The 19,182-nt window shown below is 38.4% G+C and overlaps 1 protein-coding gene and 1 pseudogene across 1 annotated transcript in view; one reads left to right on the top strand and one right to left on the bottom strand.

Moving 5' to 3' along the window:
- Window positions 1–4,800: 4,800 nt before the first annotated feature.
- LOC103272717 lies at window positions 4,801–5,279 on the top strand (annotated as a pseudogene).
- A 5,552-nt stretch (window positions 5,280–10,831) lies between these two features.
- ZNF713 (zinc finger protein 713) overlaps window positions 10,832–19,182 on the bottom strand; it is a 26,958-nt gene continuing 18,607 nt past the window's right edge. Inside the window, exon 4 of the mRNA XM_008070206.2 lies at window positions 10,832–11,892. Within this exon, the coding sequence (XP_008068397.2) occupies window positions 10,832–11,892 (1,061 nt within the window). The remainder of the gene's footprint in view (window positions 11,893–19,182) is intronic.

Consider the following 19,182-nt stretch of genomic DNA (forward strand, 5'->3'; position numbering starts at 1 on the left):
GCTGCCCAGGCGGGTCTCGAACCCGCGGGTTCAGGCCATCCACTCACCTCAGCCTCCCAAAGGCGCCGGATTACAGGCTGAGCCACCGAGCCCGGCTGAATGTTGCTTTTGAAGACCAACTTTTTATTTAGAAAATTTCCAGCCCACATAAAAATTACCATAGTATAAGCAACTATAAACCCTTCAAATATCCATCAATTATTAACATTTTGCCATGCTTTCTCTTTCTCTCTTGTGAGATACACACACTCACTCGATATATATGTGTGTATAATATATGCATATATACAGATGTGTATGTATGTGATATGTATTTTTTGAAACCATCTGAGAGTTTGTTTCAGACATCAAACTTCATTCATAAATACTCCATTCCTCTTGTATCTTTCTCCTAAGAACAAGGACATTCTCCTATATCACCACGGTATCACCACGGTAAAATGATCGCACTTGGGACAATTTCACATTGATATAATATTTCTAATATACAGTCCATAGCTACAATTTTTCAACCGTCCCGATAATGTCCTTTATAGCTTGTAAAAATCTGGCCCAGGATCCAATCAAGCATCATGACTTACATCTAGTTGTCATGTTTTAAGTCTCCTTTTCTCTAGAGCGGTCTTTTTCTTTTATGACACTGACATTTAAAAAGAATCCTAGCCAATTGTTTTGCCAAATGTCTCTCAATTTGGCTTTGATAGTCATCTCAAGTTTGAATTCAGGTTAACATTCTTGGCAGGAAAATTACATGTGATGTGTCTTTCTCAGAGCACCACATAAAGAGTCTCATGGCAGTGTGTTCCGTTTTTGACATGAGTCTGACTTTTGGTTGAGATCCACAGGATTTCTCTACTGTAATTCCCTTTGTAATGAACAAGTAATTGCTGAGATGGTTTTGAAACTGTGTGAATATCCTGATCTTCAAACAAAATTTCAGCCAATGATTTTAGCATCCATTGGTAATTCTTGCCTCAATCTATTATTACTATGGTGGTTATAAAATCGTGATTTTTCTATCATTCCTACATTTTTAGTTGGCATTCTTTTGTAAAGAAGAGCTTTCCTTTTCCCCATAATTAAAAACTATGATATAATCCACATACAGTGAAATGCATATGTTGTCTAAGCGTCCAACTGATTTTGACAAATGCATACATACATGTGAATCACACTCCTATGAAGGTAAGTTCCAAAATGCCTTCATGCCTACAGAAGCAACGACTGATCTAATTTCTACTACCATACATTAATAATGTCGATTTTAGAACTTCATATAAATGGAATTATACAGTATCTGTTAAGTCTGGCTTTTTTCCACTTAGTATGTTTCTGAGATAGATTTATGCTGTTGCACTGACATCTTTTTAAAATTGAAACATTTTTTTGGTATCCGTATGAACTCATGGATTTTTAAATTTAACCTTTTAGTCCTGTCACTCATTTTGAAGTTCAAAATGTTCTAACACTGGCCAGTGGGAACTTCTTTAAACTGATGCCTGCGTCTCAACTTGTCTTCCTCAGTTTTTGTTCATTTCCTTACTTTTTTACCTTCATTATGTTACTTTGGCATGAAAGTAACATCCACATTCACTCATACTACCTCTGCCCCAAGAACTGGATCAGCAGTTTTTCTGAGGAGATGGAACTTAGAAACCAAGATCTGGTTGCCATGTGAGTACCTTGCTAGCAGAATTTCTTACTTCTAGCTACTTCAGGAGACGCAGCTATCTATATATTGAAATATACACACACTTACCTCTAAACAGCAATGGGTTTCTTCTTCTCCTTCACCAGTTCCATATTTGTATCTCCTTTCTCCCACAGTGAGAAAGGAGATCAATGACTAAGGCTAAATCCTACAATATGTGCTAAATACTTTTGGAATTGTAATAACAATATCCCTACCAACAGTAAATTTGCCAAGTAATGTTCAAGATGTTTTCTGCAGTTCTTTTTGTCCTTAGAGTATACAATGAGAGCCCTGTGTTAAACATTTATGAATTCTTTTGTCCCCTTTGTGTGGTTATAACATCAATATTCTACACAATTAGGCTCATTAGTATCTGTATATAATTTTTAATTCAAGGGTAGGAAAAAGACCTGTCCTTTAAAAATCAATCTTTTTTTGGAATGTGTAAATCACAAACACCGTTCAAAAGTCAAAACTATAAAAAAGTATACTCAGAGACATTTCATTCCCTTCCCAAGCTTTTTGCAATTGTTCCTATTTCCCGTAGGTAGCCTTTTTGCTAGTTTTTGGTTTGTCCTTCCTATATTTCTTTTTTGTAAAGATAATTGGAGATATATATATATATATATATATATATATATATTTTAATTTTTTTTTCTTTTCCTGAGTTGGAGTCTCACTCTATCGCCCAGGCTGAAGTGCAGAGGCACACTCATGGCCACCCCAGCATCGACCTGCTGGGCACTGGCGATCCTTTCACCTCAGCCTTCCAAGTAGCCGGAACTACAAGCGCTCGTTACCATGCCCGGCTAAGTTTTAAAAAATTTATTGTAGAGACAAGGTCTCTCAAGGTGCTAGGGGTGGTCTTGAACCCGCGGGCTCAGGCAATCCACTTGCCTCGGCCTCCCAAAGTGCTGGGATTACAGGCTGAGCCACCGAGGCTGGCCATCTTTTTTTAAAAAATAAAATCCTGACACTCTATGTATGTTGTTTTGTATTTGCCCTTTTCACTTAACATATCCTGAAAGAATCACTCAAATCAGTTCCTAGAGCTGATTGAACATGCTAATCTTTGTTTTTTTTCAGTTGCAAAGAACTTTATTATGTGGATGTACAGAAGTCTTTTGAGCCAATCTTTCTTCTGTGAGCATTTAGTTTGTTTCCAGTATTTTTTTTTTTTTTTTTTTTTGAGTCAGAGTCTCGCTCAGTTGCCCAGGCTGGAGTGCAGTGGCATGATCACACAGACTCACACTTCTGGGCTCAAGCAATTCTCTCACCTCAGTCTCCCAAGTAGGCAGGACTACAGACATGTGCCACCACACCCAGCTAATGTTTTTGATTTTTGTTTTTTGTAGAGACAGGGTCTTGCTATGTTGTCCAGCCTGGTCTTGAACGCAATCCTCCTGCCTCAGCCTCCCAAAGTGCTGGGATTGTAGGCATGAGCCACTGCACCAAGCCTGTTTCCAGTATTTTTGTGAATAACTGTGTGCACATGTATTTCATTATTGTTAGGGATGTATCTTTAGGATAAATTTCTAGAATGGGTTTATTGAGCCAAAGAGTAAAAATGAATGTTAGCTTTTGCTAGATATTGCCAAATTCCCATCCACAGGGGTTGTACAATTTTTGCATGCCCACCAGTAATGTATAATAGTGCCTGTTTCCTGACAGTTTCATAGAGTTTCACCAAGATTTTGGATTTCTGCCAATTTGAAGGTGAGAAATGGTTTTTCAGTTCCATTTAAATTGCATTTCTCTTATGAGTGAAGTTGAGTATCTTTTCATGTATTGAAGGGTTATTTGTATCCTTTTTGGTGAACTGTCTGTTCATGTCTTTTACCTATTTTCTAGTGGATTCTTGATCTCTTTTTAAGTTTATTTTTAAGAGTAATTAAATTTTTTATTTTTAAGAGTAATTAAATTAAGGTTGTTTCTTGAATTAAATTTTCATTACCACATGTATGGTTCTTTAGAAGCATACACTTTACATTTCTCTGCTACATTTTCAATATTAAGAGTTGTTTTCTCCAACACATTGCATATTGCTATCGCAGTAATCAACCCATTTCTATTCTACCACTTATCTCTTAACTCAGGTCCACGTAATAACTCTAAGGTGCCTGCAGTGTGGCTTTCCAAATAGTTTTTCTACCCAAACTGGAGAGAATTTTTTCCTTTTGTAATCCTGGCAGATGGAGCTACCATTAATTCAGGGCTTCAGAAATTCTGCAGTGTGTGTGTGTGTCCGAGTGCATGCTGTATAGAAATGTAGACTCTGTCTAAACATATCCAGTTACTGGGACAAATACATGGGAGCTAACCTTAAGAAAGCCCTAAAATGTTGAGGAGTCCAGTCATTCTTGCAAAATATAGACAATGATAGGAAATAAGGATTTCTGGAGGACACTCACTTTTTGCTGAGTTACTGAAGGCACACCAGAAATGGTTTTTCCCAAACACAAATACCATTCCCATTTGATACCATATAAAATATTAATATTTTGAGTATATAATTAGGAGCTTGCTTTCACACAAGAATCTGAGGTCCTCTCAAAAGAAGTCTGGAATCAATTTTAAATGAAGTTATGAAGTTTAAACGATTTCTGTCAATGGAGACGAATCTCCAGTGATAAAGAAACCTCATCATGTTTAAAACAATAGGGCACATCACAATGCTAACTACAAGAGTGAGGGAGACAACATGGTCTTAAAAAGCATACTGTCGAAGGAGGAAGCTAATTCTTTGGGCGTTAACATGTCTGCCACGATCCCTTGGTCAGCCCTTTGCTTTTAGGGGCAGTTTGTTCTCTTCGAAATCGCCTCTTTAACAAATCACTTATCCTTTGGCTTCACTATTCCACAGTCCTCTTTCTAACAAGTTTCCTGCATTTCTGGAGATTGAAAATTACTCCAGGGAGGAGGGGTGGGGCTGTAGTAGAAATAAGCAAAGTTCACGCCCCTGGAGTTGGGGGGCTTCTGAGAGAAGGATAATTTCCTGCCTTTTTACATTGGCTACCAAAATCAGTCACTTTGCTTCTGACCCCAGAGCTTTAGTTAGCTGCGCTTTCACTTCCCAGTTGCGCAAGAGCACTGGGCGACAAAGAGTTATGGAGAAGCACCTGCAGGAAGCTCAGCTGTACGAGGAAGGGAACCAGCGCTACTGGGAAGGGAAGTACTGAGATGCTGTGAGTAGGTGCCATCGAGCTCTGCTTCAGACTTGGTCTGGGTCCAAGTCCGCCCGGCTCTTACACCTGAACAAGAAAACATACTGCACACCACCCAGACAGACGGCTACAACAATCTAGCTGCCTGTCTCCTTCAGAAGGAGCCAGTAAACTACGAACGAGTGAGAGAATACAGTCAGAAAGTCCTGGAACGACAGCCTGAGCATGCCAAGGCCTTGTATCAGGCTGGAGTAGCCTTCTTCCATCTGCAGGACTATGACCAGGCTCGCTGCTACCTCCTGGCTGCCATTAATAGGCAGCCTAAAGATGCCAATGTCCAGCGGTACCTCCAGCTGACACAGTCCGAACTTAACAGCTATCATAGGAAAGAGAAGCAGCTGTATCTGGGCATGTTTGGTTAATGAAGAAAGATGCTCCTCCACTTGAACTCAGGCGGACCATTAAAGACCCATCAAGGGGAAATCTGAGCCTCAGCAAGATAAATTAACTCTGTACCTCCCACCCAGGTGGATTTGTTTTTGTTCCCGGTTCTGCGCAAACTCTTTACTACTTAAACAGCCTGTGTCTTTTTCTGTGTAAATATCTGTATATTTGCATAGCTTCCAATACATATCATTGTTAGGGGGGGAAAAAGCATATTGTCCACTTCTTACTGCTAAAAATGACCTTATATCAGTGGCTCTTGTAGCAGCCAGACTTGTACTCACTTTCAATGGTCATGTACATTCCAAGTGCCTAATTTTGGTTTTTACTACTATTCTCCACTAAAAGAACCTAGAATTCTTTGTACAGGAGGTGGGGGAGGTAGCTAATCTCATGTCTTAAAGCAGAAAAAAATTTAGGATAGGATAGGCTTGGAGCATCCTTAAAAAATGAGAATGGTTTATGGATGATACGAATACTGATAAGAGTAAAAAGAAGCTAGCTTAATGGAGCATCCACTGGCTAAGAGGTCACAATCTGAGCATTTTACAAGCAATGGTTAATTGGAACTAGATGAATACAGAAGTTGTCAAGTGCTTATAATGATACTCAAAAGCAAAGTTAATATAATTGTGTTAAAATGCAGTCGTATAATAAAAGGATGAATCCAACATGGTATGTATAACTCACTATTGATCATAAAAGGTAATATATACATATTTCTTGCTAAGTATGTATATAGGTACATATGTACCCATATGTGTATATATGTATTTGTTCCTGCTTAATCATGAAGGAATAAACACAAGGGTACTTGGCAAGTCAAGTAATTCTGGAAAAAGTTGGAATCATATCAAGAAATAGGAAGAACTGAATGGTTACTCAGACAGAGTAGAAAGATGGACCAAGAGTTAATCGGGTCTAATGATCACATATAATAATAATAACAACTAAGGAGAAGGAGGATTCAACAGTGTGTTTCAAACTGATTAAGCAGCCAGATGTTCTACGGTGAAAAACCAACTACAAAAACTGCATTCTTCAGGAAGAAGGAGCTGGATGGCCTTATTCATTATACTAATAAGGCATATAAAGGTTTTAAATAATGTTAGTCAACAAGATCATTACACATTACAATGACAGGACAATGGTCAGATGGTTTGGGGAAAGTTCAAGTCTCAAAAATTAGAAATCAATGCAAAAAGGTCTTAAAATACCTATCATATAACAATCACATAACAAGTGATATTCTGTCATAAAAGGAGACCAAAGAAAAGCAATTTGGTCTTATGGATAACCTGACCAAGGATCAGCCAATTGCTAGTGCATATGCTGCAATTTAGTTTAAGACAGTATTCTTATTTGGGGTTTGGTAAGATTACTAAAACTTCAGGAAGGTATAAAAACAACCTAAACCTAGGAACATATGGAAGACTGGAACTCTGGGAAATTGTTCAAATAAGGATAAGAAAAAAATTAAATCCATCTTATGATTGGCTCTGGTATATTCATTGTGACATTCTAGGTATGTGTTTTCTGTTTCTTAAAGTGTTTAACGCATGTAATACAATCTGATATTTTGGTCCTGTGATTTTAATGAAACATTTAGATACATTTACATCTGAAGTCAGTGTTTAAAAGAGTAGAAATACCTAATTTTAAAAATTCTTAAGTTTATTAGTTGGAAATCTGTGAATAAGTAGAGGAATGCTGTTTAAATAATGTCAGTTGGTTTGTTACATAAATTGAATATTAACCAAAATACAAATTTTATTTTATTTTATTTTGAGTTGGAGTCTCACTCTGTCACCCAGACTGGAGTGCAGTGGCTGCTCACGGCCACTGCAGCCTCGACCTGCTGGGCTCCAGTGATCCTTCTGCCTCAGGCTTCCAAGCAGCTGGAACTACAGGTGCACACTACCACGCCTGACTAATTTTTTGATTTATTGTAGAGATGAGGTCTCGTCAAGTTGCCCAGGTGGGTCTCGAACCCGCGGGCTCAGGCAATCCACTCACCTCAGCCTCCCAAAGTGCGGGATTACAGACTGAGCCACTGAGCCTGGCTTCAAAATACAAATTTTAATGAGTATATTCTCCATGCTAACAAGTCCTTTGGACATTAAAAAAAATCAACCAACTGGATGATCTTTTAATAATACTCTGAGGTTATGTGAAATAGAGTCAGAGAGATTTTGGTGTTGAGTAGCAATCTCTTATTTTATTCAAGTTCATGTGTTTGCCAAATGTTTTCATAAAGGACTGTTCCAGGTACTGCTTGTATCTACTGGATTAGGAGGAAGATGACTCATGTTATAGTGACACTTAAGCCTGAGAAACCCTGAATGAGTCATTTATTATTATGTATAGCTTAAGTATCTCTTCTAATAAGAGAAGAACAATTACACCTGGTTGGATGGACCAAATAAACTAATATATGTGAAAAGGTAATGTACTGCCTTCCTAGATAGAAGTCATACTTCCTGGATAGAAGTAGGTTTTGAAATTAATACTGCTCTTCTGGCTCCCCTAGTCTAAGTAGCAGTATTTTGATGTGATTAATATATTTAGGATATACTTTTTAACTTGGAACATTTTGAAGAGAACGAAGGACAGTATGAGAATAAATCCATACCATAATGACATAGCTTACTGTACAATTAACATAATTATTTATGACCCTAAGGAATATATAATAGTATTCTAACTTACGGTTCCTATTTATGAAGAATTGGTATAAATCCTTGGCTATCTGTGGTCTGGTTCAGTCCAGACACCTCTTTTCTGGGACTAAGCTCTGCTTATCCTTTTCTGAAAAATCCTACATTTTTCATCTTTTTCCCCTATGGTGAGATACTGCTGCATATGGGAGCCCTTAGAATTCTTTGTGGACTATTTCCGCCCCACCCCCATTGAAAAATTAAGCTTTGATCAAAAGCTTACCAATAATAATTAATCATTACTTTGAATACATACTTCTGCGGTCTGAGATTTCACCTTAGCTACTCTCTCCCTTCCTAAAATGTGAGTACCCTGTACTCTGCCTCATAATGAATGTTAAATGAATGTTAAATGCAGCTCCTTTTGGTGACGATACTTCCAGAATTGGTTTGCCTTGAAAATGAATCCCTACTGCACAATATTTGAACAAAATACTATTAGAAATCTTCCCTGACTACAGTAACTTGAGGTTTATTTATTTAGTTAGTTTTTAGAGATGAGATTCTCATTGTCACCCAGGCTGAGGTGCAGTGGTGAAATCATGGCTTACTGGAACCCCGACCTTCTGGGCTCAAGCAATCCTCCTTAGCAGCTGAGACTACAGATGTGCACCACCATGTCCAGCTGATTTATTTTAGTTTAAGAGATGTGGTCTTGCTATGTTGACCAGGTTGGTTTTGAACTCCTGGTCTCAAGCAATTCTCTCACCTCACTCAGCCTCCAAAAGCACTGGGATTTCAGGTATGAGCTACCCTGGTAGCCCAACTTAAGGTTTTATTAACTATTTCACACCCACTATTGTGTGGTACATAAATGCACTTTGAACAGTTTAACATGTGATGAAATGAATTACTTTCTTAGTTTTTAGTGCTTTAATTTTTAAAAGTATTTAAATCACTTAAGCTTTGGCTGAAGGCCTATAAATTCAGTCCTTTAACAGGAAAAAAAAAAAAAATCAGGGAAGACTCAAGCTGGGAAATACGTTAGAAGAAGGGTGAGAAAGTAAGAAGACTACACTCCTACTTAGCCTCGTGGTTTCTTCAGCCATGACCACGAGGACCAAGAGAAAGTCAGTAAACCAAGAAAGTGAAGCATCCTTATATTTACAGCAATTCATGGTTTATGACAGTTTCGTTTATAATGATTTATGGTATCAATGTGACTTCTGTCAAACAAGGCAGTGATCATCAAAATCAAATTAAATCACTTTAAGTTCGTTTTGGAAAAAAGTGTTACATAAATATATCCCAATACATAAAACGAATGATTAAGCCAATTGGAGTACTTCTTTAGTTATTTATATAGGCTAGTAAAGCTCTTCCCTGGCTCTTAACCTCAATATGGCACCATGATACACCCTCTGGTGCAGTTCCCTACTCTTGCATCTTCTGCAGTGATGCATGGTAGTGCTTCAGACTCTGTCATTATATTTTTTAAAAACCCTCCTAGTCAAACCTAAAAATACAGCATAAATAGCAATTTTATGTAAAAAAAAAAAAAAAAAAAAATCCATGATTGTCTCAGGGAAATTTAAAGCTAAAATAACAGAATAGAAAAACAGGCTTCTCTGAATCAATTTTTCAGTTTATCAAGATGACCCTTAGTCTCCTCTAAGACTCTTCTCAAAGTGAACCTAGGATTTGTTTGGTAAGAACAGTGCAAGAATTGTTAAAAGGCTAATAACAGAATATTGCCATATCCTATCACATTGTTGTTCAAATGATGGTATTACAAGATTTCGGGTGGTACTACAATGAGTATTTGTAATTGCAAAAGTTATTTATCTATTTTGATGGAAAGTAGAACACATGTAATTAGCAGTAAAACTAGGTTATGAGCTTTATATGCTAAATAATACATCATAGGAAAGGCTAAAAATCCTGGATCCCTTTATTAAAAATATTACGTAAATACTAGATATGGTAAAAACTGTAAAGGAAGCACAGAAATAATTTAAGTTTGAGAAATACTGCTCTTTCAAAGTTATTTCAAGTTTATGTGACTGGCTGTACAACAGCATTGCCTTGATTAATCAATGTTTATTATTTATTTATTTATTTGAGTTGGAGTCTCACTCTGTCGCCCAGACTGGAGTGCAGTGGCACGCTCCCAGCCACCACAGCCTCAACCTGCTGGGCTCCGGCAATCCTTCGGCCTCAACCTTTCAAGTAGCTGGAATTACAGATGCACGCTACCACACTCAGCTAATTTTTTGATTTATTGTAGAGATGAGGTCTCACCAAGTTACCCGGGCGGGTCTCGAACCCGCAGGCTCAAGCAAACCACTTGCCTCGGCCTCCCAAAGTGCTGGGATTACAGGCTGAGCCACCAAGCCCGGCCAATGTTTATTATTTAAAAGTTATATATCATAAGACTTATAGGTGAGTAATTTCAGGTTATTGCCTACAGGCTGCCCATGCCTGCAATCCCAGTACTTTGGGAGGCCAAGGCTGGAGACTGCTTGACCCCGGGGAGTTTGAGACCAGCCTGGGAAACACATTGAGACCTCATTTCTACTTTAAAAAAAAAGAAGAAGAAAAGAAAAATAAAAAAGGCTATTGCCTACAGGATTTCTGATCATTTCTTTAAAAATTTTTATATCAGATTTGGAGCATGACTCTTAATATAATCTCATTTATAAAATAAATTGTTTTCACTTTTTATAACCACTCTGGGAATGTGATATACTACTAGTTAAGGTCTAAATTTATTTGGTTTCTATGCATTGGAAGTTTATTTATAAGCTTTTATCCACTATGAATAATTTGATATTGAATGAAATAAAAAGGTCTGATCAAAAGATGTCCTGTATTTATATAGTCATATGGTTTCCCCCACCATGAGTAACGTGCTGCTGAGTAAGTGAAGGACTGTGGCTTAAGATTTTATCACATTTATATTCATATAATTTCTCCCGAGTATGGATTTTCCTATGTTGATTAAGGTGTGCACTCTGGCTAAAGGCTTTCCCACATTCATTACATTTATAGGGTTTCTCTCCCGTATGTGTTCTCTCATGTTGGTTAAGATGTGTCCTCTGGCTGAAGGCTTTGCCACAAAAACTACATTCGTAAGGTTTCTCTCCAGTATGAAGTCTGTGATGTTCTGTAAGGGATGTGATACGGCTGAAAGCTTTACCACATTGATTACATTTATAGGGCTTCTCTCCAGTATGAATTCTCAGATGTTGAGTAAAGGATGAATGTTGACGGAAGGCTTTCCCACATTCATTGCATATAAAAGGTTTCTCCCCCGTGTGAATTCTCTGATGCTGAATAAGATGTATCCTCTGGCTGAATCTTTTCCCACATTCATCACACTTATAGGGCTTCTCTCCTGTAAGGACTATCTGAGGTTGGGTAAGAGATGAGTTGTGGCTGAAGGTCTTTCCACATTTACTGGGTTTCTCTCCAGTACGAATATGATTAGTAAGAAGAATATGTTGATTGAAGATCTTTTCACACTCATTATATTCATAGGGATTCTCTCTTACACAATTTCCCTGATAGTAGATCAAGTCTGAATTATGTTTGATATTATTTCCTTGCATGTCAGAATTAAAGGGTATTTTAATTGAGGAAATTCTCTGATGCATAATATTTGAGTTCAGATTATAGTTTTCTGCAAATTTATTATATTCAGGGCTTCTCTCCTGTGTAATCTTTCTGTGAGAGAAAGATACTTGTCCTAAATGTCTCTGCTGATTTTCTTGGTTAAACTCTAATTGGTAATCAAAATCCCAGAGTCCTCCCAAAATGGAATACCAGAAGCTGTCTCCTGTTAGCCTCTCCATTATCATGTCATGGGTTTGATATTCATCAGAAATATTCTGGTCTGCAGTTGACGTTTTGATTTGGGGTCTGTTTTCTCCATCTAAAAGAAATTCAGAACAAACAAATACTTTCCAATATTCTCTAGGCTTTGAAAAAGAAATTACTGCACAATGAGATATCAAATCAAACCGACAACAATGTATACAAGACATATGTCACATTGAAAGCTTTCAAGCATGGCCATATAACAAGGGAAAGACTGTAAGAGAATGACAAGAAACAGTGAGTAGAAAGAAAATTTTTAAATGTATGGCAATCATAAAAAGAGATTATCCAAGAATATCCATGGTTGCAAGGAGATAGACAGGTGAACAAGAAATATCAGAGAAAGGTATGTGTTCAGAGGTGGGAGACAGAGGAATGACTGTACTTGGAGAAGTCAGGTCTGAGTCCAAGCCGCTAGAAACCTCATCTGTGGATTGTTCTATTGTAATGCCAGCTACTTGTTTATTTTAAAAGTATTTTTCCAATTTTTACTTTTTTATTTTTATTGCTTTAGACTAGAGGCAGACACTTTTTTTTAAAATGGCAAAATTAATACTTGCTGATAGTAACAAATTCAAATAATGTGGCATGCATAAAGAAAATATCTTACCCCTTAGAGGTAATCATTGTTAACAGTTTGGAGTCTCTCTTGTTAGATCTTCCCTATGTTCACACAGATATGTATGTAAACCATATTTTGAACAATCATGATTTATGGATTATGATAACAAAATTTCATTTTGGTCTTCCATAACTTTAAACTTTATTCAGGGGAGATATTCTTCCTCTGCTTTCACATGAAGATTTGAACAGTTTTCATGGCTTTCCCCTTAATTCTTAGGTAACAGATAATCCTGTATTACATTAAATCACAAACACAGCATATATTCTGTAATTAAAATGTTCAGTCATGTGTAATAGTAAAAACTCCAAGATTAATCCAAGTTTCCTCCCCTGGGTCTGTTACAGAAAAAAGTCATGTTCCTTCTTTCCCCCTAATCTGTTCTCTTCCTGTTGATTCCTTCCCCAACTCTACTCTCTCCCTGCTAGTCTCTTCCTTGCCTCTACTCTCCTGCTTATTCCCCCACTTAACTACTTCCCTGCTCACCTCTTCCCTCACTCACTGTTGTTTAGTTCCTAACAAAAGTTGGGGAGTAGGGGCTGTGTGGAAGAAGGAGAGAGATTAAGAGACAGGCCAGTTTTTGTATGGTGGGGTGGCCTCACATTCTCAACTTGGCAGATGATTAAAATGGACTCACTTTGGGGAAATTATATGACTCTTGAGAGGTTCTTGCGAGATGCTCCCATCACCTGTCATTTCCATAATCTAGATAGATAGACCTCTATTTTGGGCATGAGTCCTATTTGACAAGATCCAAAACCATGCTCGCTGACCCATGAGAAACACTCATGATACCTTGCCACAACAAACTTGGGTAGTGTAGACTCATTCTCATTCAATTGCTTCTTCTGGCTCACTCATCAAAGCCATTTAAGTTTTAGGTTTCCAATTATTTTTCTATTTCACATAACAATGCAATGAATACTGTTATAGAAACTTCTTATGGACCTTGAGCTAGTATTCCACTAAGAAAGATAATGTGTAATGCCAGGTCATAGGATTTGCACACTAAATATTCTGATAGATTCTGTATAATTGTTGTCTTTAAAAAGGTTCTACCTTGGTCAGGCTTGGTGGCTCAGCCTATAATCCCAGCACTTTGGGAGGCCGAGGTGAGTGGATTGCCTGAGTCCGCAGGTTCGAGACCCACCTGGGCAACTTGGTGAAACCTCGGCTCTACAATAAATCAAAAATTATTCGGACATGGTAGCACACCTGTAGTTTCAGCTACTTGGAAGGCTGAGGCGGAAGGATTGCTGGAGCCCAGCAGGTCGTCGCTGGGGTGGCCGTGAGCATGCCACTGCTTTCCAGCCTGGGTGACAGAGTGAGACTCTAACTCAAAAATAAATAAATAAATAAAAATAAAAATAGTGGCTGGGCTCGGTGGCTCAGCCTGTAATCCCAGCACTTTGGGAGGCTGAGGCGAGTGGATTGCCTGAGCCCACGGGTTCGAGACCTGCCCGGGCAACTTGGTGAGACCTCGTCTCTACAATAAATCAAAAATTAGATGGGCATGGTAGCACACGCCTGTAGTTCCAGCTACTTGGAAGGCTGAGGCGGAAGGATCGCAGGAGCCCAGCAGGTCAAGGCTGCAGTGGCCGGGAGCGTGCCTCTGCACTCCAGTCTGGGTGACGGAGTGAGACTCCAACTCAAAACAACAACAACAACAACAACAACAACAACAACAAAACAGGTTCTACCTTAAAAATTTTTTAAAAAGGTTCTACCAAATTCACACAACAAAGTGAAATATAGTTCATTTTAACCACATCATTCCTAGTATAAGACATGATAACATTATCATTTTGCCAATTTGATGGCTGAAAAATGGTACCTCATCAATGTTTCAATTTTTACTTATTTCATTATAAGTAAGCTTGAGCATTTTTTCATAATTTGTGGGCTGTTTTATTTTTTCTGTGTATATTTTGGACTTCTTAGGGAATCTTTAGACGTGCTGAAATTGAATACAAAGTTTGTGTGCAAGTATATACGTGCATTTTTATGGAGAGAGAATGATCTTTCATGAGATTCTCAAAGGGGTTCAAAATTTTAAAAAAGTTTAAGAGTCTCTGTTTTAAGGATATTCTAACCAGTGTCTTTGCTAACAGTCTTTTCTCCCATGTCACTATCCAGCTTAATAAAACTTAACTATTCTACCCTAGTCACTGATTTCATCATGTTCATACAACAAAATCTGGTAGCCCCATCTTTTTAAAACTATCTTTAATAAAAAATCAGATTATACATGAATAACAAGGTGTTCTTACTATTTTAATATAATAAATTCAAGATAAATAAATTCATTCATGAAATTATGGGTGAAAAAAGGTCCTAAACTCCCCATCAAGTCATGGATATGGGAACATGTAGAAACCCTGGAAACTCATTATCCATTGTTCACTTTCTTCCTAGTCTGGTTTTACTTGGCTAGAGACCCAATCATTCACTGAAACCTCCAAGACCTTCTTTGTACTTTTGCTTAAGCTCCTTATCAGATCTTTTGCAGTTTACCCCATGCTGTCTGAGATTATAGATAAAGTACTATTTGGGAAGAGACTGTTTTCAAACATGGAAGCAGAAGCGCTTCCCCTGGGTACACTGTGAGAACGACATGAAATCTAATTTGTACCCAAGTCCCAAGTTAAGTGAGTGTAATACCCTAGTCATAGATATAGACTAAGGCCCTCTAGCTTATGGAAGGGGTTAGTCAAGCTTCCATTAATCTTGCAGGCATCTGAGGGCCCTCAAAAAAAAAAATGAGGTTTTGCACAGTAGTCTCAGCATGGCTACTATCTTTGCCTATTATCTGTTCCCACTGACTCCAAATTCCTTGGATCAAATTTAGGGTACTAAATCTTCAATAAAACTGGATTTCTAGGCCACCTATGGGTTCCTTTGTATCTGAGAATGAATACTTTCTAGATAGGCCTTTGGTCAGCATAAGCATATTGTGATGCCACTGGGCAACTTGCCTAACATCTTAGAGGGTCTTCTGCACCAAGGTGTACCTCACCAAGTAGATGTTTCTCCTGCTCAGGTCCATCCATGCCTTTTTAATCAACTTATTTAGGAAGTAGGAAGCAAGGAAACAAGAAACAAAGGAGGACGGGAGAGAAGGAAGGAAGGAAAGAAGGAAGGAGAGAATTAGGGAGAAAAGGAGGGAAAAACACAAATTTTTTGAAAAAATAATCTTTTATACTTGTAAAGCATATGATATTTTGTTTCTCTTTTATTAATTTAAAAATGTATCATGGTTTATAGTGAGTCATATTAGTTTAGTGGGTAGAAATTCAAATTAAAAACTGAAACAGCACAGGCTAAAGAAGAATAGAAAATATCAGAATTCATCAGACACAGTGATAAGGAGAAATATTGTTTGGCAAAACTTTTGTCTCAGTTTTACAGATTATATGCATCTTATCGGTGGCTATACAATGCATTTCTTTTTTTTTTTTTTTTTTTTTTTGAGTTGGAGTCTCACTGTTGCCCAGACTGGAGTGCAGTGGCATGCTCCCGGCCACTGCAGCCTCGACCTGCTGGCTCCTGCGATCCTTCTGCCTCGGCCTTCCAAGTAGCTGGAACTACAGGCATGCACTATCACGCCTGGCTAATTTTTTTTTTTTTATTGTAGAGACGAGGTATTGCTAAGTTGCCCAGGCTGGTCTTGAACCTGCGGGTTCAGGCAATCCACTTGCCTCAGCCTCCCAAAGTGCTGGGATTACAGGCTGAGACACTGAGCCTGGCCTACAATGCATTCTTAATGAGAGTGGGGGTTCAACAGTAAGTTAAAACTATTGAGTTCGTGAGGGTTAACAATCGTTTTCTGTAAAGGGCCATATAGTAAATATTTTAAGTTTAGTGGGCCACATGGTTTCTGTCACAATTATTCAACTCTGCTATTGTAGTGTGAAAGCATCCACAGACAATATGTAAAAGAATAAATATGGCTGTGTTCCCATAAAACTTTCCTTACAAAAACATGTGATTTAGACTATGTTTTGTTCATTTAAAGAGTCTATGATGCCAACCAAGGCATCTGGAAAGGAAGTATACTGATTACTCAAAGACATCTTTATGTTGAATGGTGGCTCATCTTCTACCAGCAATACATGATAGTACTTTTAAAAAAAATTTATTTAGAGTCTCACTCTGTTGTCCAGGCTGGAGTGCAGCGGCACTCTCATGGTAACCGCAGCCTCAACCTGCTGGGCTCAGGCGATCCCTTCCACCTCAGTCTTCCAAGTAGCTGGAACTACAGGCGTGTGCCACCACACCTGGCTGATTTTTCTTGATTTATTGTAGAGACGAGGCCTCATCAAGTTGCCCAGGCTGGTCTCGAACCCCTGGGCTCAGGCAATCCTCTTGCCTCGCCTGCCTAAGTGCTGGGATTACAGGCATGAGCCATGGTATTTAAAATTTTAAACTTTTGTTGCTCTGGTAGGCAAGAAAAGATAATTTATATAGCTTTAATTTTTATTTCTCCTATCATGAGTGAGATTGAACATTTTTTCATATGTTAAATGTATTTAGATTCTTTTATCTAATAACTGCTCATATACTTTATTTTCTTTGGGCTGTTGGCCTATTATTGATTTAAAGGAGTATGTTATATATATATTAATGAGAGACCAGACCTTTTGACAGAAATTAAAAATATTTTCCTCCATTGCTATTTATCTTTTTACTTTATTTATACCATGCAGAATTTTTGGATTTGTGTGTACTGAATATATGAATAATTTCTTTTTTTTTTTTGAGTTGGAGTCTCACTCAGTCACCCAAACTGGAGTGCAGTGGCCGCTCTCAGCCACTGCAGCCTTGACCTGCTGGGCTCCGGCAATCCTTCCGCCTCAGCCTTCCAAGTAGCTGGACCTACAGGCACGCACTACCACGCCCGGCTAATTTTTTTGATTTATTGTGGAGATGAGGTCTCGCCAAGTTGCCCAGACGGGTCTCGAACCCACGGTCTCAGGCAATTCACTCACCTCAGCCTCCCAAGGCATGGGATTATGGGCTGAGCCACCAAGCCCGGCTGAATAATTTCTTTTATGCTTCTGGATTTTGAATCATAGTCAGAAAAGATTCCCCCATTTCAAGGTTATAAAAGATTTCTCCTGTGTGTTTTTCCAGATCTCTTATAGTTTCATATTTTACATTGAAAATCTCCACTCCCCTTGGTTTAAGGGATAAGCTATAGATCCAATGTTATCTCTCTCCTGATGGCTATCCACCATCAGCAACTTAAGAGAGCAGCAAATGTTAATAACATGCCCCAGAGGGCATGCCAGGATTAGATCACACAAATGAGAACATTCTCTTAGTCGCTTGAAAAACTGAAATATTTTTACCACATCTTCTAAGACGAACCACTTGTTGTGTATCACAGGATAACGAAGAAGTGCAAGTAGTTTCCTCAGGGAAGATGGTTAGGCTGCCTGTCCCTGACAAGATGTATGGGGAAAAAATCACTTTTTCAAGCTGATCTGTGAACCAAGAGCTTTGGCCATCCACATATAATGAAATCTGGAAGTTTTAAGTTAGCAATTACTTTTTTCTAGGGACTTAACAGGAGGCAGCGTGGATCCTGCAGATGATAGCATATGTACCTGTGAGACAGAACAGCTCTGCCCTCTGTTGCAGGTTCTTACCCTGGAAATTCACCTGAAAAGGGAGGTTTTTCACTTTCTTCCTTTAGTTTCCTACTTCCCGGGTTCAGGGATTTGGACGGTTGTAGAAATATGTCCCACTGTTGTTAGGAAAAGTTCCAGGGGTTCTTGACAAAATGTCTTAGTTAACAATCTCTACTCATGGAATGTAAGTACTGGTAAGGTCAAAATTCTGGTTCTGTGAGGCTGAAATAGGAACTAGGTTTTCTACCTAAGATAATCTAAGGCACTAAAGCAAGAAGGATAGCCAAGTCGAAGTCAATTTGAAAAAGTTGAAGTTTAAATGACACAAAACCAAGTCCACATAATGAAACCAAGGGCCTGAGCAAGGAATCAGAGTGGGAATTACATAAAGATGGGGTAGGTTAGCCTGGCTTAATGGACCAGAGTGGAATATACCTTACTTGGCATTTGGCAAAGAGTTAGCAGTTGACTATTTGCAAAAATAACCAGGCAGAACATTATAGATGGTACGTGAGCAATAGTACGTGAAATACTGGTGCTAGAAATGTAAAAACAGGAAAACGACACAGAAGGGCTAGTTAAAAGCACTGCACTGCAGAGTGGTGCACCAAGTCCATAGGAGTGCATGTCTTTAGGAGAATAAGGAGGAAGTAAAGGCAGTAAAAGAGCAGGTGGAGATATAGAATAGAAACTAGAAGAGACAAAAATAGTGCACATCACAAGCCAGGGTAGAAGGAAAATTCAGTAAGGTAAGTAAAGTCAACACAATCATAATTGACTTTTTGGCCACTGGATTTGACTGGAAGGAAATTAGTGGTAATCTCCAATAAATCAATTCTAGTAGCACAGGTAGAATAAGCATTATATCACAAAGATGAACAAGAAAATTAGAAATTAGGCTGTGGGACTGGGAGTGGTGGCTCATGCCTGTAATCTCAGCATTCTGGAAGGCCAAGGCAGGAGCACTGCTTAAACCTAGGAGTTTGAGACTAGCCTGGGTAACATAGTGCGACCTGTCCCAACAAAAATAAAAAAAAAAATCAGCTGGTTGTGATAGCACATGCTTGTAGTTCCAGCTACTTGGAAGGCT

The sequence above is a fragment of the Carlito syrichta genome, unplaced genomic scaffold, assembly GCF_000164805.1.
Source record: "Carlito syrichta isolate Samal-C Ts95f unplaced genomic scaffold, Tarsius_syrichta-2.0.1 Scaffold313183, whole genome shotgun sequence".
Classification (NCBI taxonomy): Eukaryota; Metazoa; Chordata; class Mammalia; order Primates; family Tarsiidae; genus Carlito; species Carlito syrichta.